Source organism: Pristis pectinata, chromosome 7 (genome assembly GCF_009764475.1).
Source record: "Pristis pectinata isolate sPriPec2 chromosome 7, sPriPec2.1.pri, whole genome shotgun sequence".
NCBI classification, from domain to species: domain Eukaryota; kingdom Metazoa; phylum Chordata; class Chondrichthyes; order Rhinopristiformes; family Pristidae; genus Pristis; species Pristis pectinata.
In genome coordinates, this window is record NC_067411.1 from 42278753 (window position 1) to 42300501 (window position 21749).

Here is a 21749-nt window from a genome sequence, read left to right on the forward strand (position 1 = left end):
CCAAGTCTGATTATGGGGATTTCCAGAGATTTATGTTGATGACTAGAACACAATGATATTATTGAATGGCTGCTGCATGTCCCTGCAGGGTGCTGCTTTCGGTTTCAACGTCATAGCAACAAAGGCTGAAGAGCAGCTGGCTCCCTATTTATCTCAACTTGTCCCACGACTTTACCGATATCAATTTGATCCAAATTCTGGAATCCGACAAGCAATGACTAGTATTTGGAATGCCCTTGTCACAGATAAAAGTGCCGTAAGTATAGGTTTTATTCCGATCTAAGATGTTTTGAATTGCCTTTTCATTTACTGATTGGATAACATTATTTGGAGCTTATCACTTCCAACTTTTTTTATTCAGACCAATTGACATTACTGGCACAGTTACTTAAAGGGAAATAAAAATTTATTTCAAGTGGCTTCCACCTCACCTTGTTAGGAGAATATAGCAATAATGCTTTCAAAGGTGAAGATTCAGAGGCATGATGATCCTTTCAGGGATGATTCATCATAGTCTTACGCTAGATGAACAGCATCTGTGCAGGATTATGACTGGTTTCTTTGAAGCCTTGGTCCTTCAAAAATGTATTTCTTCATTCATGATAAGTTGAATGTTGCTGGCACGGCTAGCAATTACTGTCCATTCAAATTGCCTTTTGAACTGAGTGACTATTGGGCTAGTTCAGAGGGGATTTAGGAACTTTGTACTGTACCAGATTTACCAAGAGTTAATTATATGTTTCTTCCAACAGATAGATAAATACTTAAAGGAGATCCTTCAAGATCTAATAACCAATTTAACCAGCAATCTTTGGCGTGTTCGTGAATCCAGGTACTTACTTTTGAGTGTTTCGGAAGTGCGGCTTGGTATTGTGTGACTGAAACAGTTCCACAATTGTGATTTTATCTGGTTCTCTGCATTGTGTTGTCCTGAGTATTCCTAGGTTATGCAAGGAGAAAATTGGACGGGTTTCTTGTTGTCTAGCAACTATCCTGAAAGGCTACTGGTTGCAAGGCACCTGCTGTGGTGTATTGTGGCAGAGAATTAGTCCTTTCAATAAAGAGGTGATAAAAATGAGCACTAGGATAAAGAAGTTGGGTGTAAATGGAAAATAACTTTGGTAATTAATATAAGTGTTGAGTTATGGAATGATGAAGAGATTACAGTCTAAATACATAAGATCACCCATTTTCAAAAGAAAAAATAAAATGAATAAATTAAAGCTGCAGTACTCCTGAAATCTAGCTTACCTATCTTTTCTTTTTAAGAAGATATTTTGTTTAAGTAACAGTAAAGTGTAATTCTTAGTCATTTCTGTTACGTATTAATGTATGCTACATAATTGATTTCAATGTGTTCAGTCTGTTGTTGGCAGCAAGCAAATTGTCTTTTGGGGGTTATCTGCACTGAAGCATTGTTCTTTTGAAGGTTTAGTTTTTCATTCATGCATGCTGGAATAATTAACATCTCCTACCTATGATATGACCTTCAATTTGAGAACATAATAATGTTGAAGATTACATTTGAGGTGGAGTGAGGAACATTAAGAAAAATAAATTTCTCTTAAACTGAATGCCACCAAGTATTGTACCGTACATAAAGGTTGACATTAAGCCTTTGGTATATCTCATTCCTAGGAAAAGTTTGGAAATAAATGTAGAAAAGTCTGTTAACGTTTTGTTTGAGTTGTGCCTAATCTATTGTGTTTGGGGAAGGAGTAGGGTTTTCATTGGTGTTTATCTTGTCACCTTGTTAATGGCTATGATCACAGCATCAAGCTTCTGGGAACTAAAGAGTAGCAAAGTATGTCATTTTCAATTATCAGCCTCAAGCACAGCAGCTAATGGAGACATGATCACTTGCATGTATATAAAAAAGGATGAAAAGAAAGCCCTATTCATTCCCTGGGCACATCCTAAAGTATGTTACAGCAAATAAAGGACATTTGAAGCGTAGTCGCTGTGTTTTTTTTGAAGTGTAGAAAATGGTCTAATTTGTATCTGGAAGGTTCAACTATCAGCAATGTCATAGTGACTCTATGATGCCCTTCATTGATGTTAAGTGAGGGATAAGTAATGACCAGAATGTGCAGCAGATATACCCTGCTCTTCAAATTTTGCTAAAAGAGGGTTTGCACCTACCGCAGAGGCCAGATCTTGCTTAAGACCTCATCCAAAAGATAGCACCTTTGATGATAAGGCACTCTTTCAGTAGTACACTGGCATTGTCAGTCTGTGTTTTGTGCTCGGGTCCGTGGACTGGGAATTGAATGTACAACCTTCTGATATTGGGCAAGAGTGTGATCTCAGCACAGCTGAACAAAGGCTGTTATAAGGTGCTGCCCAGAATATATTTTGCAGTAGATCTGTTCCATTTAGTGAGGTGCTTTGAGTGCTATGTACTGATGAAATTTAGTAATTTTATAGAATTTCCTTTTGATGTCTTGCAGTGGGAGTATGATGATTATCTGAATACACAATTAACAATTCATGATTTAATGTTAATTTTATTTTTTGATCTCCTTTGAAACCAGAAAATAGTGTAACATCTGTACAATGAAAAAATCAGCTGCTGTTTGTTCCCGTTTCATCCCAATGCTAATGCTTCCCGCTTTCTAACCTATAGAAATTTAGATTTAGATCTATTATAATTTTTCTTCTACTCAGTACTTACACCCACATGTAAAAATGCCTACTGTTGCTTGCAGCTGTTTAGGAATGAATGAAATACTGCGAGGAAGAAAAGTGGATGAAATCATTGACCGGCTTGCAGAAATATGGGAAACTCTCTTCAGAGTGCGGGATGATATAAAGGTACTATCCTTTGCTTTTTTTAAATTAATTTTCCAAGTTTGAAGGTGACCAATTTGTTGGCTTCCTACCTCCAAAGTCTGTCTATGCTATTCATTTCCTTTCGTTGTATATCTGTGTTCACTTTTTATATCTAGTATGCAATACATCACATTTATTTGCTACTTGTCTACTAATTACAAAGTGACAACTCCCTAACCTAACATCTACAAGCATTTTTTTAAAATTTTAATATAATTTATAAATTTTTTTTTAGAAGTGTGAGGATCCAGAGTAAAACCATATGGTTTGTACAAAAGTTCAACTTGAATAACATTGTTTTAATTATGATTCTGTAGAATTAATAGTGTTTTTGATTGCAAATTTCACAACTTTGATAGCCTTTCCATTTCACAAGATCACAAGACAAGGGAGCAGAAGCAGGCCATTCGGCCTATCGAGTCTGCTTCAAGGAAAGGGAAATAGAAATGAGGAATGGGGGAAGAAGAAGAAGAAAAAAAAAACTATTCTAATCCCAATTTCCGGCCTTATCCCCATATCCCTTGATATCCTGACTATTTAGATATCTATCTATCTCCTCCTTGAACGCCCCCACTGATCTGGCCTCCACTGCTGTACGTGGCAAGGAGTTCCACAAATTCACCACCCTCTGGCTAAAGAAATTTTTCCTCATCTCTGTTTTGAAACTGTACCCTCTAATTCTAAGATTGTGCCCTCTGGTCCTGGACTCACCCACCAAGGGAAACAGCCTAGCCACATTTACTCTGTCCTTTCCTATCAATATTTTAAATGTCGCTATGAGGTCCCCTCTCATTCTTCTGTACTCCAGCGAGTACAGTCCAAGAGCCGACAAACGCTCCTCATACGTAAGCCCTTTCATTCCTGGAATCATCCTCGTAAATCTCCTCTGAACCCTCTCCAACGTCAACACATTCTTCCTAAGATGTGGGGCCCAAAACTGCGCACAATATTCCAAATGAGGCCTCACTAGTGCCCCGTAGAGCCTCATCAACACTTCCTTACTTTTATACACTATACCTCTCGAAATGAATGCCAACATAGCATTCGCTTTCTTTACCACCGATCCGACCTGGTGGTTAACCTTTAAGGTATCCTGCACGAGTACCCCCAAGTCCCTTTGTACTTCCGTGCTTTGGATTTTCTCTCCTCCTAGATAATAATCTGCCCGCTTATTTCTGCTTCCAAAGTGTACAACTGCACATTTCCCTACATTGAATCTCATCTGCCATTTCCTTGCCCATTCTCCTAAACTGTCTAGGTCCCTCTGCAACCTTCCTATCTCTTCAATACTCCCTACTCCTCCCCCTACCTTGGTGTCATCCGCAAACTTAGCCATGAAACCATTTATTCCATCATCCAAATCGTTAATGTACAAGGTAAAAAGGGGCGGTCCCAACACCGACCCCTGCGGCACACCACTAGTAACCAGTAACCAACCAGAACGAGATCCTTTTATTTCCGCTCTTTGCTTCCTGTCAACCAGCCAATGCTCCACCCATTCTGTTATCCTACCCGTAATTCCATGACCTCTCATCTTATTAATCAGTCTCTTGTGAGGCACCTTATCAAAGGCCTTTTGAAAGTCTAAATACACGACATCTACCACCTCTCCCTTATCCACCTTACCTGTGATTTCTTCAAAAAACTCCAATAGGTTGGTCAGGCAGGATCTTCCCTTCACAAAACCATGTTGGCTAGGACCTATCCTGCCCTGCGCCTCTAGGTATTCCGTAACCCCGTCTTTGAGGATAGATTCCAATAACTTTCCCATTTAAAAACAAAAATAGTGAATCCTTTGTATCTTCCTCGACACTTGCATTCCTGTCTTAAAAACTCTTCAGTGCAATCATGGAGAACCAGTTACATTTACACAGCTCTCCTTGCAAAATGGAATGCCTCATAATAGTAGAAAACAAGAATATGCTGGGTAGGAAAGAAAAAGGAAAGGTTGTTAAGAGAGGTGAGGGGAATGAAGCTGAAGGCATAGACAAGAGTGTAGGAAATGGGACGTAGTTTCATTCTCTGGTAATGGAAGAACATTTGCAACAAGCTTGTGAACACTGGATGAGGCAGTGCTGTCATTACTTGAATTTAAGTAGCTGCATGCTATAAAAGTCTTCCATCATCTCAACAAGTTGTTAATGCATTATTTCCTGACCCTTTCTTCTTTGACAGCCTCTCAGTGCTAAACCTAAGTTGAAGAGCCTCACAGCTAGTAGAGCCATTGTATCCCAGTGCCAGAGACCAGGGTTCAATCCTGACGCGGGTGCTGTCAATGTGGAGTTTGCATGTTTTTCCTGTGACCGTGTAGGTTTCCTCCAGTTTTCTCCCACATCCCAAAGACATGCGCATGATGGGTTAATTGGCCACTGTAAATTGCCCTTGGTGTTTAGGTGAGTGGTAGAATCTGGGGGTTGTAGAATGTGGGATTAATACAAGGTCCTGCTTCTATGCTGTATTTCTCTATGACCTTTGGATATTCTTCCAAGTTGGGCGTTAGCACAGAAAACAAAACACCGCTGTGTAACTTAGATTAATGTCTGCAGATCCCATTCACTGTGCTTAGCCAGGATGCTCTAGGGCTGTCACACCAACACCGAGAAGATTAAAGGCCTTGGTTTATAAATGAAGAATGGCCTGTCTGGGCGAGGTGGCCACCAGAGGAGCATTGGTCAATGCCCTTTGAAGAGTAAATTGGTGGGGTGGAAAAAAATATTCATTTCCCTCTTTTGATAGAAATTAATAACTAGAGGCAAAATATTTAAAATCCTGGCAATGTGGATGCCTTTACTCTTCACCTAAATTGTCTTATTTAATTGACAGGAATCTGTTCGTAAGGCTGCAGACCAGGCGCTTAAAACCCTGAGTAAGGTAAAGATGTGTATTTTGAATACATATGGATATAACTTTATTTCTGCCATGGTACCAACAGAGTTATTAAATGAAGAAGTTAGTTAATTCTCAGCTTTAATGTTCACATTATTGTTATCAGCTGAAGCTTAACTAATTGAGCACGTTTTCAATCCTCTGTGCTAAAATATGATAGAGGTATTTAACTTCCTGAAGCACAGCAACAAAAAGTTGCTTTGAATTTGAAATTACTTTTGCAACTTAATCTACGTTTAGGTTTACTGCCTTTGAGTACCTTTGAAAACCTTAAGCAAAAATCTCTTTATTGCAGCATTGGAACAAAAACAAAATGTTGTAATGTAAACAATGGGTAGCCAACATGTCTGTGTGATATTGTACACTGTGTTACAGCGTAGTCTATACTACATTGCAGCTTATTCATTGTGAAGTGCACCACAGCAGATTAGATGTTGATTTCCCTCCTCTATTTTGTAATTCTCCTGTTTGCCATCAACTTCATTCTTTATTAATGTGCCTCACCAAGGTACCACAGGAGATTTGGAAGTGGATCAAGTTGTAAGTTCAAATTCTGCCACTAAATGACAGATTGTCTAGATTTTAATTTCCATGAATGCATCACTATCCATGAGATAACTGTCATAAGATGAAATAAATTTCAAGCAATATTATCAGTGATAATAAATCTGATTCTGAGTTGACCAGATGTCTAAACTTTAGACAAATCTGGGATGCCCATCTCAACCAGAAAGAAATAATTCGTGAATTTTTTTTTCCCCTGCTGTTCATGTGTTGCCCTTGCTTCAGCCTTACTTACACATGGTGTAATTGAGACATGTGGTGTAGATGTACTTAAGGGGTAGCTAGATAACAACACAAGGGAGAAAGAATAGATTATGTTGATGAGATTAGATGAATAAGGGTGGGGATGAAGCTTCTAAGGAGCACAACACAGATGTGGACTTTGTGGGCTGAATGGCCTGTTTCCCTGCAGTAAATGTAACAGAACAAACCATGAAAGGAGATTGCAAGGATGGGGTGAAGTGCAGTCAGAGAGAGCAAGATCTGTAGACTTAATACGAGGATAGGGAAACGGTCCTAGAAACTCAAACAAAAGCTGCAGATGCTGGAAATTTGAAACAAAAGCAGAAAATACTGATACAGTCAGCAGGTCAGGAAGGAGAAACAGTAAACACTGTGTCCTGGACCCTTTGTCAGAACTGGGAAATAGTGAAATAAAGTTAGTTTTCAGTAGGAGAGAAGGTGGGGAAGGGATGTGTAGAACTAGAGGACTACCTCTAATAGGGTGAGACCAAATAGCTTAATGGAAGTACTTATCAACATATGAAGCTACTTTGTGTAATGTGTTGTAAATGGTGAGGCTGTGGGACATGCCCAGAATACCAGACTATACAAATAGAATAGGAAAATCTGAGCCAACATAATGATGGGCAGAAAGTAAGAGTAAGCAACCTAAAAGTTGGAGAATTCAATCAAGTCCAGAAGGCTGCAGTGTGCCCAGCTGGAAGGTGAAGTGTTCGTTATGCTTGCGTTGAGCCTCATTCCACAAAGAGCCACAAAAAGGCAGTCATAGTTTGGGCTGAGTGCCTTGGATCTGGAGAAAACAAGTGGAGTTGAAGGAGTTGTTCAGATGTTAGAACAAGTTCAGCCAGGCAGATGAGTATGTTGATGGAGGGGAACTGGCTGGGTCTCTGTTTAAAGAGGAAGCAGAGGGCCGTCAGACTCCCCCTGGTGTGGATAGAGTTGTAAAGGGATTGTACATCTAAGGTGTAGATAAACCAGTTGAGATCCAGGAATTGGAAATTATCAAAGTGAGGGAAGGCATCCTAAGTGTCACTGATGTAAATGGGAAGGGACTGGACCAGAGGAGAAAGGATGGAGTCAGGGTCGGAAGAAGTAAGTTTTGGGTAAGAGCAAACTGAAACAATGGGTTCACCCAGCCGCATGTACTTGTGGACCTTAGGCAGAAGGTGGAAACCTTGTAGTGAAAATCTCCCGAAAATCTCCTGGTCCATGACCAGGTGGGAGATAATGTCCTGATATTTGATGATTGTGTAATGGTCCAGAGGCATGTATGAGGATGTGTCAGAGCTGAGGTTTGGTTTTTCTGCGTGATAGAGATCAGTGCACCAGACAGCAATAGGTTTGATGATGTCAGGGTTGGTTCTTAGTGAGCAGAATGCAGCAATTTCTGAGAGTAGTAGTTTATTGTGAGTGAGGGGGGTGGAAAATCAAGGTGGTCAATGTCCCATCTGCAATTAGCAAATGGCCAGAGAAAGGGATCCAGATGGATTGAAAATTCTGGAGACAGGAGAAATAGTTCACAGTCTAGGCTAAGGACTCCTAGCCAAAGAAATAGTCACAGAAGCAGAGATGGTGAAGAAAAGTTCATCGTTATGTTGGGCGTTCATTGAGATGGGGACAAAGCAGTTGTTTGGGATCAGAGAGGGAAATGTCAGAAGAGATGGTGTAAATATGGTAGGGGAAAAGATGAGGTCAGAGAAGAATGAAGGGAGAGAAAGATCAGAAGGGGTATTGGAGTCCAAGAGCCATTAAAGTTTGTGATCCTTGACATCAGAAAGGAGGGAGACATGTCACCTGTAGCAGTACCAAATACAGCAGAGAATAAAGTGGAAGTGTGGACTGCTTTGAGATAGAGCAGTGTTGCAGAGAAAGGTCAGAAACATGGGTGCCAAGACATGGTATAAAGTATGGATCTTAGAATGCAATGAGAACACTGCCTTCAGAATCACTGGATAGTTTAAATATACCTGTGATCCTGAGTGGGCCGAAGTTGTGAAGGAAGTACCAGAGTGAGTCAGACTTCTATATATAATTTAATGTATACTATGTTTTTAAAAGTAACAGTTATAAAGGAATTAATATGAATCCATTTTTATAGGTCTGCATACAAATGTGTGAACCTTCCAACGGTGCTGCTGGTCAACGACTTGTTGCTGTGCTCTTACCTTGCTTATTGGACAATGGCATTATTAGCCCTGTGGCAGAAGTTCGTTCTATAAGGTATATACCATGAAGGAGCAAAATAAGTCATACGTTTTTAATACATTGAATAAATTTAGAATATTTCCTATGTATTAAAAATCATATATAATTGTGGAATATTTAAAGAGTACCATTGTTTATGTACTTGGTAAAAAGAAATAGGCACATCATCAAATCTTTTTAATTCATCTTTCTGATATTGTTGGGTAAGTCCATTTGCACCAAATTTTATGTTTTTGTGTTTGTGTAAGAGTAAAAGTTGGAGGAAAATCAAGTGAACCAATCTCACGCTCTGTGGATCTGGGAGAGTATATATTAATACATTTGAAGTGCATGGCATAGAGTGAGAGGTGGGAGTGTACAGCAGAGTCAGGAAATGGATGTTGAATTTAATAGAGCTTTAATTTAGTTTGAATTGATTGTGCCATTTTCATCATTCAGTTTTGCACTGCCTTTAATATCTATAAACCAGGTTAGTCCTTAGTAAATTATTTATCTTAATTCTGCTTGCCGCACTACTGGAAACACATTCCTTTTTTTTTAACCCCATCAATCTCCTTGTAAACAGATCATAAAATTATTGCAGTGTAGAGGAAGACCTTTCAACCCAGCAAGTCTGTGCTGGATCCTAATAGAACAATCCCATCAGTCCCATTCTTTCCTCTGGTTCTGCAGTAAAACTTTGAACATCCACTATCCAAAGGTTCAGGGGTCCCATTGGTTCTGTATTTGACTCACTGGATGCTGTTTCCTGCACTCACTTTAAACTCACTTTGGCCCCATTTCCCATGCCCCTCTTTATGCTTCCTGACTTCACTGAAAAATGTATTATCCTATTGTATAAAACAAAGTGAAGTTGAAAATGTGTTGGGATACAAAAAGGAATAATATCTAGTAGTTCAGAAAATCTGCCAGTCCAGCACCACCACAGTCCTGAGGCTGCAGGATTATCTGAGTTTTACTTCAAATATTTTGTTAATGTTTACAAATGACAATGGAAATTCAATTTCCATTACTGGAAGGAGGGTTTAAAACAGTTCTTATAATTATTGTAACTGTAGGAATTAGATTGGTTCTGATTAAAATTGCCATGTACTCTAGGTGGTAGGAAAAGAGAAGATAGGATGGGCTTTGCTTATAAAATCACTTTGGGCAAGTGAATGCAGGCAGGCGAGCCACTTGTTTGGTATTATAATCTCCCTACTGGTCTCGTTTCCCTTGTATGCATTTCTAAAAAGTTCCTGAGTTTTCTGAATGTAACAATCTAATATTTTTCACAGATATCTCAATATTAAGGAACATGATTTTGATTTGGAATAACTTTGTTTTTCCTTACATAGTATCAACACCCTTGTAAAAATTAGCAAAAATGCAGGAGCACTGTTAAAGCCACATGCAGCAAGACTTATCCCTACTTTATTGGAATCACTTAGTGTACTTGAGCCACAAGTCCTCAATTATTTGAGTCTACGTGCAACAGAACAAGAGAAGGTGAAGTATAATTGCCAACATTTGTTTTCTACAATATATTTTCTAACCATTTTGTCAGATTTAGTGGACAATTTTACTTTTTTGTTTAAACACTAGACTGCTATGGACAGTGCCAGACTCAGTGCAGCCAAGTCTTCTCCAATGATGGAAACCATCAATATGGTAAGTGTGAAAAGGCTAAACCAATAACTGATGTTTTAATCTGAAGATCAAAAGAAAATGTTTTGCACAGAAGTGAGGTTATTTTGTTTTGTAAATCTACTTCTGATCAAGTACTTATAAGATTACTGACCCTTTAAAAGTCTGACTTTTTTTTGTCCCTCTTAATTGCATGACCTTTTGTACTACTTGATAAATTATACAATAGGGGGCTATGTGTGAGGGAAGGGTTAGATAGATCTTAGAGCAGGATAAAATGTCAGCACAACATTGTGGGCCGAAGGGTCTGTACTGTGCTGTAATGTTCTATGTTCTATATTTACCTACAAGTTTATTAGTTAAAGTTTTCATCATTTTAAATAGAAAAAGATGCATTTCCATTCTTGCTTTATTTTATAGTGTCTCCAGCATACAGACACATCTGTTCTAGGGGATTTAGTTCCAAAGTTGTGTGAACTGCTGAAGAGTGGAGTAGGTCTTGGAACTAAGGTGAGTCTTAAACTATCACAAATAATTACAAATGCTTTGATCATATTAGCATGTGTTAAGGTTATACTTGCAGACTATTGAAAGATTTCCTGTTCATAAATTAAAATATCTGAGCTGGTAAGAAACTATGCAAGATTTGAGTGATTTAGTGCCCATATTTACCATTTGCAGTGAACCCATCAGCATTATAGGTTTGAAAAGCAATGCTACTATGAAGTATTTTGATGTAGTAGAAAAAACAGCTGCCTTTGTATGTAAATCTGCAACTCTGTAAAAGTAGTTTTAACTTTAGTTTGTAGTTTCTATTGCATGACCACATTTCAGTGGGTTGATCTTGGTAGGGATAATGCAGGTGACTCTGACAACCTCTTAGTTCAGTAGCAATTGCTAAGTAATCCCCGTTGGAGAATATATCTGTGATCATGATGAGGCTGTAGTAGCACTTGCTTAATTTTCCTACTTGAGGCCATTTATTTTAATACTGTGCTTGTGCTTCAGTGTCTGTACTTTCAGCACTTGGATTCATGCATTAGATGGTGCTGATGGCAAAAGTAGAGTGCTGGAGGTCAGTTGCTGGTCCATCTGGCCTCTCACCCTTCCCCTGGAATACTGAACAGGAGCACCAGTTTCACAACAACTGGCCTCTCTGTTGTACTCCAACTAACTAGCATTAAAATGATGACCCCCATTCACTTGAGTGAGATAGAAGTGAAGGTAAGCTGATTGTTTAATTTAATTTTATGATGTTCTAAATTAAATTAACATTTTAAATGAGTTTTTTAGTTTTTATTTAGTAATTTAAGTGTATTTCAGCCTTTTCTAAATGTCTCCAATGATGACAGCATGAGAGACCATCAGGGTGGTCTGTGGATAGGACCAGGGTTTGCAGTATTTGAGATTAAGTCACCACTCACCTCAGAGAACAGCCACAGCAGAGAGGCCTCTAGAACATTTCCAGGGTGCAAAAGTTAAATGTAATAATGGGTGTCCCAGAGGTGACATGAGGCACAGATTACATCAAGCATGATCGGATGCAGTAATGTTATTGCATTTATTAAAGCAAATCAGAATATTAAGCCTCTTAGTTAATATGGTGGTGTGATTTACAGGGAGGCTGTGCCCATGTGGTAGTGTTTTTGACAACCAAATGTCCACAAGACTTAAATTCGTTTGCAGGTGAGTGTACAGAACACATGTTATTTGATACTCTTACTTTATTGGAAAAGCTGTGGAAGCCCACTATGCCAACTTGCCTAATTGTGATGCCCCTGTTCCATGTTAAATACATTGAAGTGTGCAGCACCATAGGCATTCAGTCAGCCAATTGTGCCTGTGCCTCTTTGAAAGTGCTCTCCAGTTAATTCTGTTCCCTGCTCTTTTAACCAAAGCCCTGGCAATTTTTTTCCCCTCAATGTTTCAACCAGTTTTCTTTTGAAAGCTGCTGTTGAATTTGCATCCACTGCTACTTGAGACAGTGCATTCCAGATTGAATATGAATGTCCATTCCAAAAGTCACCTGCTTACATTTTGTTAACATTAGCGTTAAATACTGAAGTTGCAATAGTGGGCTAGAAAATATGCACACACAATTAACCAAATTTGTGAGCTGAAATGGCAGGCCATCTGCAATGTCTGACTCTGTTGTAACATTGTTCTCATTATTGATAGGTAAACTGATGAGCGCTGTATTGTCTGGTTTAAATGATCGTAGTGTTACCATACGAAAAGCTTACGCTGTTGCACTCGGTCATTTGGTTCGGGTGAGTTTCTACAGAAAATGATGTTATGTGACTTTAGATGCTAAATAACTGGGGAAATAAAAGGAGAAACTGGGTTAAGAACAGTGTGAACTTTGGGCTGTAAAAGGTGAGGCAGGTAGAATGCCTTTGAAATCTTCTCTGAATTGGGCAGTTTGATCAATTGTGGCATCTGTGAGATAAAAAGGAAGCCCTTATTTCACTTTGTCTCAAACCAAACTTGCCTTCTTGCTCCGAACCTGTACTACAGTGCTTTTCTGAATCCAGCTTTCTTCTCAAATCTCAATGCAGGAATGCCAAATTTAGCTAAGCACTGGTTTTGAAACCAATTTGGTAACGTTCAGCATGACTTAGTTGTGGGTTCAGTATGGATTCAGGCCAGTATGGATACATTAAATTGCAGGGCCTAGCGCAAGAAATAAATACTGTAGATGTTGCATGTGATGCAACTCTTGATCCATTCAGATCAGGAAAAAGGTTTCAACATTGTTGTGAAGGAAACAGTCAGCCTCATGTTATACTGCAGTAGGAGAAGACATGCCAATACTTCATTGCATTACCATAAAATCACAACAGACATATTATTGCTGTATATTATTAGTGCTACGTTACTCATTCTCACCCAGAGATCTCTATTTTGGTATTCTAGTCATTTGGTCATAGTAGAAGCATTGTTCACCAACAATAGAAGTGAGCAAACAAAATGTTATATGTTAGCAGTTAGATGTTGGGTGCCCTTTTATTTAGTAAAGATGCTTTGTGGTAGTTTAAGATTAGATTATGGACATAACTGATGTGGATAATGAGCATTTCAGTGAGTTATGATCACAGATAAGAATGAGAAACTAAGGAAGGAAATATAAGGGAAAAATGCCCAAAGTGTCATCATACTTGAGGGGAAAATTACTGGAGAACAGCAGCTAAAATGCACTTCAGAAACAATTGGTTGTTTCTACAGAAGAAGAGGAATGAATGTATTATGTGAATGTATTATTATAGCCAATTCCCCCACAATCTATATCCTGGGGGTTACCATTGACCAGAAACTGAACTGAAGTAGCCATATACACAATGTGGCTACAAGAGCAGGTCAGAGGCTAGGAATCCTGAGGCGAGTAACTCACTTCCTAACTCCCCAAAACCTGTCCACCATCTTCAAGGCTCAAGTCTTGGCAAGTGGAATACTCTCCACTTGCCTGGATCAGTGCAACTTTAACAACACTCAAGAAATTCGGCACCATACAGGACATAGCAGCCCTCTTTATAGGCTCCCCTTCCACAACCATTCACTCACTCCATCACCAATGCACAGTGGCAGCAGTTTGTACCACTTACAAGATGCACTGCAACAACTCACTAAGGCACCTTAGACAGCACCTTCCAAACCCATGACCTCTACCAGCTAGAAGGACAAGGGCATCAAAAGTTTGGGACACCTCTACCTGGAAGTTGCCCTCCAAGCCACCTGACTTGGAAATGTATCGCTGTACCTTCAGCGTTGCTGGGTCAAACCCCTGGAACACCTTCGCTAACAGCATTGTAGGTACACCCACACCTCAAGAAGGCAACTTACCACCACCTTCTCAGTAAGGGATGGGCAGTTAAATGCTGGCTGCACCTGCAAAGCCCACATTACTTGAATGAATAAAATAAATGCAGCATATCTCACTCATACAGAGCAGCAAAGTGATTGATCTGATGATTTGATTTTGATACTGATTGAATGGTGGCCAGGAAGATGAAGGTGTTGATATTAATTCAAACTGGCAATTCACCCTTTCTGGTTCCTAATAATTCTTTATAAGTAATGTGGACTTGAACTGAGTTGAGAGTTCTTTATCAATTCAGTCTGCACTCAATTTGTCCTTCAGTCTCTAAGCTGAGATAATAGTGGCTTTAATTTTGCAGTGTCCATTTCTCTTGAATGGACATTAAGGTTCTCAGGTTCTGCTGAAATTCGCTTTGTGAGTGAGCAATATTTGCATTTAGTTAACTTGAGTGCATATCTGAAATTGAGTCAGAGCAGAGCAAGTGATCAGAGAGGCCAATGGGGGATAACTTTTAAGATGTATCACAATTTACTATCTAACATTCCTTAGTGTGATAACACTACAGAACAGACTACTGCAAGCATACCTGAATGTGCTGAGATCTCACTCCAGCGGAGTTCACTTAGCTTGGAGAAATACAATGTAATGAACTTGAAGAACTATTGTCAAGAATACCTGCACATTACATTGTAATCAAATTAAAATTGGTTTACAGGGGAAGGGATAATGCTATTGTTCGTAACTCTCTAATCAGTTACTGTTTTCCTTTTGACTGATGCTGTGAAACTAGCATAAACAGGGCAGTAGGTTGCATGAGTGGATCTTGCCTTGTACTTAATCATGATTAGACGACTTTTGAAATACTGCATGCTGTTATGGTCTCCATGCCTGATGTACAAATCTTTGGAAGAAACCTGAAGTGTCCCCTTGAGGATAATTCTATTTTTTTTGTATTTACAGGCCCTTCCGGCCCAACGAGTCCACGCTGCCCATTTTAAACCCCAAATTACCCGTACGTCTTTAGCATGTGGGAGGAAACCAGAGCACCTGGCGGAAACCCACGCAGACACGGGAGAACGTACAAACTCCTTACAGACAGCGACGGGAATTGAACCCCAATCGCTGGCGCTGTAGTAGCGTTAAATTGTTTAAAAGATTGAGCTATTCAGAAAGGCTTTAGGCTTGTTCTGTTACTCCTGGGAATCTGTACATTTTGGGGTAATGTGACATAGCTGTGCAAAATTGATTGTTTGTGTTCTCCTTAGAAGCCGTTTGGGAAGACCAGAGGTCATAATAAGCTTCATAGGGCCACAGTTAGGTTGAATGTTAGACTGTACTTCTGTTCCTGAACAATAGATGACCTATTGAGTTAGATATTGCCTTGCATGGTGAATGCAGATCCTGCATGCTTGAGAGACTGTTGGACCAATTCCTGATTGGAAAGCAGACCTTCTGTAAAATGCCATGTGGTTTTTAAGCATTAATGTTGCCACTGGGAATCAGTTACATTCACCAAAGACAAGGGTAGAAAATTTCCCCAATTGTTTCTCCCCCTCCTAAAATTGAACTATGAAAAATAACAATGCTCCGGCATATTTTTGCCCTGTCCTGAGAGATGACATGACTGGTGGCATGCCAGTGATAAGAATGGACTGGTGCAGCAGTAATATCTGAGCTTTCTGTGGGGTAGGTTCAATGGAACACATGTTATGTTCATGTCTTGTATGTATGTTGATTTGTTATGCAAGTCTCTAACAATCCAAAACTTGAATATTATCTTACAGGCAGCACGGCCCAGCAGCACGGAAAAGTTATTTCAAAAACTTAACATGTGGTACCTTGAGAAAGATGGTAAATATATTTAAATATTATGTCCAGTTCTCTGTCAATGTTCTTCAAGGAGATTTACATGTGAATTATGTGCACACCTCTTTACATTACCCATTCCATTTAAAATTATTAATCGCTTGTCATGCTTTGTGTCTTAATGTCAACTGTGGCTCAAGGGGTATCCCACAGCTGAGTAGACCCACAATGGGTAGAAGGCTATGTCTTAAAGGCACACATGAAAAACCCGCACAAAAATCTGGGCAGACACTCTTCTGGTGAATTTTCGGAAGTAGCATCTTTAGATGTTAAGTTGACACCCTGTCAGATGGGCATGAGGTTCATGGCACTATTTCAAAGAAGAAAAAGGGTATTATCCTAGTGTCCTGACTCAAACTTCAACAGATCTTCAACATATACAACTAACGTCATTCAAGGGGATTAGAAGTAAAAACAGAAAATGCTGGGAGAATTGCTTGTTTTACTGTCTCCACAGATGCTACCTGGTGTGTTGAGTATTTCCAGCATTTTCTGTTTTTAATTTCAGCAGCTACAGGCTTTTGCTTTTTAATTATTATTAACATTGCTTTTTATAGGAGCTTGCATTATGCAGATGGCTGCCTGTTGCCTACATTACAATCTACCCTTCAAAATTAGAGCTTTAGAATGTTTTGAGACCATGAAAGACACTAACAACTTTTTTTAAAAATGTGACTGCAATTCCTTTTTAAAGAACTTGGTTAAAGAGTACCTGAAATTGTATTTGTGGACACTGGGCTCCTCTGCATCAATTTTCAGCCATTAAATCCCCTCGGTCAGAAATCAGAATCGGGTTTATTATCACTGACATATGCCGTGAACTTTGTTGTTTTGTGGCAGCAGTACAGTGCAAGACATGAAGACATTAAAAATTACTACAAGTTACAAAATAAATAGTGCAAAGAGGAATAACGAGGTTGGGTTCATGGACCGTTCAGAAATCTGATGGTGGAGGTGAAGAAGCTTTTCCTGAAACGTGGAGTGTGGGTCTTCAGGCTCCTGTACCTCCTCCCCGATGGTAGTAACGAGAAAAGGACATGTCCTGGGTGGTGATGGTCCTTAATTATGGATGCTGCCGCCTTGGAACACCGCCTCTTGAAAATGCCCTTGATGGTATGGAGGGTTTTGCCTGTGAGGGAGCTGGCTGAGTCTGCAACCCTCTGCAGCCTCTTTCAATCCTGCACATTGGAGCCTCCATACCATGCAGTGATGCAACCAGTCAGAATGCTCTCCACTGTACACCTGTAGAAATTTCCATACGGTGTTTGTATCTTTATTGTGCTAAATAAATCTCATGGTCTGTTTAACTGGTCTGAGAAATTAGTCTGCCTTGTGTCTTTTCAGAGCCAGTCTATCAATCAGCTTGTGTACTAACCGTAAATGCCATTGGGCGGCACAGCCCCGATATAATCAAGCAACATGCAGCCCTGGCCTTACCCCTTGCATTTCTTGGAATGCATGAAATCGCAGATGAAGATAAAGGGGAAAACAACGATTCAGAGCTGTGGATGGAAGTATGGCAGGAGAATGTACCTGGTAGGTAAAATGTTTTCTCTTCAAGTTTAAAACTGTTCACAGCACAAAATGTTTAGCTTGGGCCAAATTTAGTAACTGGATAATTATCTGAATCAAGACCTACAGGAATGGTGTCCTTTCTTGTAAAACATTTTATTTCTCTTGGTCTTACCATAATCATTGTTGTACTCCCAGATGCTTGTTCATACACATTCTTATTTTGTCTTCACTGAAGTCACAATTCTTAATTATTAAGTCAAATGGGAGCCCACTTAATACGAGACTATTGGATACTCCCAAATTATTAGTAGGAAATATGCTGCCAGAAAAACTTCAGATAACATCTCAAAGTGCCAAGGATCAGTTAAATCTTGTTTACGTATTGTCTGAATCTGTGTTAGATTACTGTCTCAGACTTCACATCCACCACTTAATGTTTCTTCAGGATAATATTCACAGAAAAATAACATTTTTAAAAACACTCCTCCTGCATTCTCCACTTCATTCTTTCATGCAGTTTCTTTTTTTCTTCAACTTTCTCCTTTCATCTGAACTTTCTTTTTTGCAGTCCTTTTCCTCATTGTATACATCTATTTTTCAATCTGATTCTTTCTATTTGTTTTTTTCCATTCTGACTCATCATCTCTCTGGTCATATTTCCCTCAACTCTTTCTTTGCCTATCTCTTTCCCCCTTCCTTCCATGCTTCGTCCGTCTATTTCCATCCCTCTCCCACCTCCCATCTTTACCATGGGCATGATCACCCCCTCCTCCTTGCGAAGGTGAGAGACTAGGAAGGAATTCCAGAATAGACAATTGAATATCTGGTACAAACTGGCTAGATGTTTGGATGTGCATAGTATGAATGAGTTTTCTGTGCAGTATGTTATTGGGCCATCAGCTAAAGTTGTGTCAGTCATGTGCAACCAGAAACATTGTGTTTTGATATCTTACTGAAATCATCAGTTGCATCAATTAGACAAACACTCCATTGTCTTATAGCAGATGAACTAAATTTTGAATAACATGGCCCCTCTAAGACAACCAATTTTTCTATTTTCAGCTGGCACTGACAGGTTAATATTTGTGCTTTTGCTGCAGGTAGTTTTGGTGGAATACGACTGTACATGCAGGAATTGATTGCTATTACACAAAAGGCGCTGCAGTCCCAGTCATGGAAGATGAAAGCGCAAGGAGCAGCTGCTATGGCATCCATTGCCAAGCAGCAGACAGGTTCATTGGTTCCCCCACACTTAGGGATGATACTGAATGCACTTTTACAAGGAATAACAGGTCGAACGTGGACAGGAAAGGTGGGATACCACATTTCTTTTTCAATCTTTTTATTAAATTTCAAATTAATTCAAATTGATATACATTAATAATTATACAAATGATACAAAGAGATTGGGATAACAATAATAACAGTTAATATTTATATTCACAAGGAGTTGGGATACCACATTTCATATTGCATTGCAGAATAACTTAATGGGAAATTGTAAAAGGGGCAACTAGGGACACGCAAGTTTTAAAGCCCAGGTATAGTAATTTCTTTAATCAGTATCATCATACTCTCTTTTCCTTTTCATCTGCTGATAAATGTGACAGATTTTTGATTGCTATTTCATTTCCAGCCTTTTTAGTTTTACTGATTAGAGTCATTGTAGAACGGTACTTTTAAAATGTTTCTTCCTTATTTGCCTTTGCAATTTTGCCTCATTTTGTATAGTCAGAGTTTAGATTTCAGATTCACAGCCTCCTAGAATCAAAGGTAATGATCCAAGTTGTACAGGGCATGGTTAGACCCACCCTACCAATTGGGTTCTGCATCCGCCACTGGTGTCGAAGAGAGGATCAGAAGTGAATACAAAGGTGGTGCCAGAGAAGGGTGGGAAGCACCTTGAGATTGACTTTAAGTTGTTAGGAATACTTGGTCTTTTCATCTTGGCAAAAGGGAGTCAGAAGTTAAATCTTAAAAGTGTAGGACTGTTAAAACAATGAAAAATATAAACCTAGAATATTTTTAAATTAAATCGTAAAGCAAGGAAAAATGGGTTCAAACTTAAATTAGTTTTAAAAGATGAAAATCAAAAAAAAAATTGTGGGTGCTTAAAATCTGAAACAAAAACAGAAAATGCTGGAAACGCTCAACAACTCGCAGAGCATCTGTGGTAAGAAAAACAGAGCTGACGTTTCAGGTCGAAGACCATGTACCAGAAGTTTCCACAGGTGCTGCCTGATTTGCTGAGTGCCTCCAGCATTTCAGTTTTTGTATAATTTTTTCATGTGCACTGAGGAATGCTGTGTGCCATAGTAAGAGACAAAATTCCTGGAATGTCAAATAATTGGATGCTACATTAAAGGATTTGGTGTGCTTCAGGTTGGATGAATCAGGAGGGCCTGAACTGCCTTCCTCCATCTGAAGTTTTATCTTAACAATAGGAGGCACTGAGAGAGTCACTAGTGGAGGGGTGGAGGGAGGCAAAGGGTTCAAAATGCTGCCATAACAAAAATGTGCTCTTCTTTCAGGAGGAACTGTTGAAAGCTGTTGATAGTGTGGTAACTGCATGCAGGTAAATATCAAGAACAAACGTAATTGCTCATTTTTGTATAATTGTAGTAAGTAATTCACCAGAAAAATAAAAATAGAAATGGCTGCATAAGTATCATGAAAGATATTATCACTCTCAATATATAAAGACCATTTATATTTAACAAAGGGTCTTTTTCCTGTCTCTATCATGACTTTGTTTTGAATTTTGTACCCAGTCCAGAGTTGCAGAAATCAGTGCCTGACCAGCCCAGTATCAACACCATTATTCAGGTTATGTTAAAAGAATGCCACAAAGAAAACCTTCGGTACAAGATGGTTGCTTTAAAAAGTATTGCAAACATTCTGCAAGCAACAAAAGAAGATTGTTTCCAGGATATGGTGGATATTCTATTTCCTGTTATTAAAAAGGTAAATTTAATATTGCAAGTGGAATTGAACAAATCCAGTGGTGTTTTGCTAACCAGTGTTAGTGATGAAAAGATGTCGTGGTTGCTAGCTTCTTTCTGGTAGGGTTGAATTTTATTCCAGAGACTAGCAACTCTGACAGCAGACTTTTCCAAATTTGTTTCTTTTTCCCATATCATTGATAAAATAGCATGAAATTGAGAAACACTGTCCCAAAGTTCAGAATATAATTTGATTAGTGAAAGTACCCATGTCTCGCAGCCCAATGTATTCTTTGGTTAATGCATTAAAATGAATCTACATTTGTCCTATATTATACATTGGTATTGGTTTATTATTGTCACTTGTACCAAGGTACAGTGAAAAACTTGCATACCAATCATACAGGTCAATTCATTACACAGTGCAGTTACATTGATTTAGTACAGAATGCATTGATGTAGTACAGCTAAGAACAATAACAGTACAGAGTAAAGTGTCACACCTATAGAGAAAGTGCAGTGCAGTAAGGTGCAAGGCCACAACAAGGTAGATTGTGAAGTCATAGTCCATCTCATTGTATAAGGGAACCATTCAATAGTCTTATCACAGTGGGGTAGAAGCTGTCCTTAAGCCTGGTGGTACGAGCCCTCAGGCTCCTGTATCTTCTATCCGATGGAAGAGGAGAGAAGAGAGCATGTCTGGGGTGGGTGGGGTCTTTGATTATGCTGGCTGCTTCACCAAGATAACAAGAGGTAAAGACAGAATCCAAGGAGGGGAGGCTGGTGTCCGTGATGCTCTGGGCTGTGTCCACAACACTCTGCAGCTTCTTGCGGTTCTGGGCAGAGCAGTTGCCATACCAAGCTGTGATACATCCAGATAGAATGCTTTCTATGGTGCATCGGTAAAAGTTGGTGAGAGTCAAAGGGGACAAACCAAATTTCTTTAGCCTCCTGAGGAAGTGGAGACACTGGTGAGCTTTCTTGGCCGTGGCATCTACGTGATTTGACCAGGACAGGCTGGTGATGTTCACTCCCAGGAACTTGAAGCTCTCAACCCTCTCGACCTCAGCACCATTGATGTAGACATGCTCAAGTGTTCACAATCCTTTTTAACTAAGGATAAATCTATGTCCCTTCCCTTTTTCAATGCATTCCATATATAGACATATAACCTTTCCTCCATTCTAAAATACCATAAATTTGTTGGGAAGGCTTTCTGTATGGATATCAAATGACTTGTTCTAAACCAAAGT

The 21749-nt window shown here is 39.3% G+C and overlaps 1 protein-coding gene across 1 annotated transcript in view; it reads left to right on the forward strand.

Annotated features, from left to right (window-relative positions):
* Positions 1 to 21749, forward strand: part of ecpas (Ecm29 proteasome adaptor and scaffold) — a 78826-nt gene that overhangs the window by 49632 nt on the left and 7445 nt on the right. Inside the window, exons 26-40 of the mRNA XM_052019562.1 lie at positions 89 to 256; positions 753 to 832; positions 2709 to 2814; positions 5656 to 5703; positions 8624 to 8745; positions 10068 to 10218; positions 10315 to 10380; positions 10777 to 10866; positions 11976 to 12042; positions 12535 to 12626; positions 15958 to 16024; positions 17384 to 17575; positions 18655 to 18866; positions 20086 to 20129; positions 20326 to 20518. Coding sequence (XP_051875522.1) covers positions 89 to 256; positions 753 to 832; positions 2709 to 2814; positions 5656 to 5703; positions 8624 to 8745; positions 10068 to 10218; positions 10315 to 10380; positions 10777 to 10866; positions 11976 to 12042; positions 12535 to 12626; positions 15958 to 16024; positions 17384 to 17575; positions 18655 to 18866; positions 20086 to 20129; positions 20326 to 20518 — 1698 coding nt within the window. The remainder of the gene's footprint in view (positions 1 to 88; positions 257 to 752; positions 833 to 2708; positions 2815 to 5655; positions 5704 to 8623; positions 8746 to 10067; positions 10219 to 10314; positions 10381 to 10776; positions 10867 to 11975; positions 12043 to 12534; positions 12627 to 15957; positions 16025 to 17383; positions 17576 to 18654; positions 18867 to 20085; positions 20130 to 20325; positions 20519 to 21749) is intronic.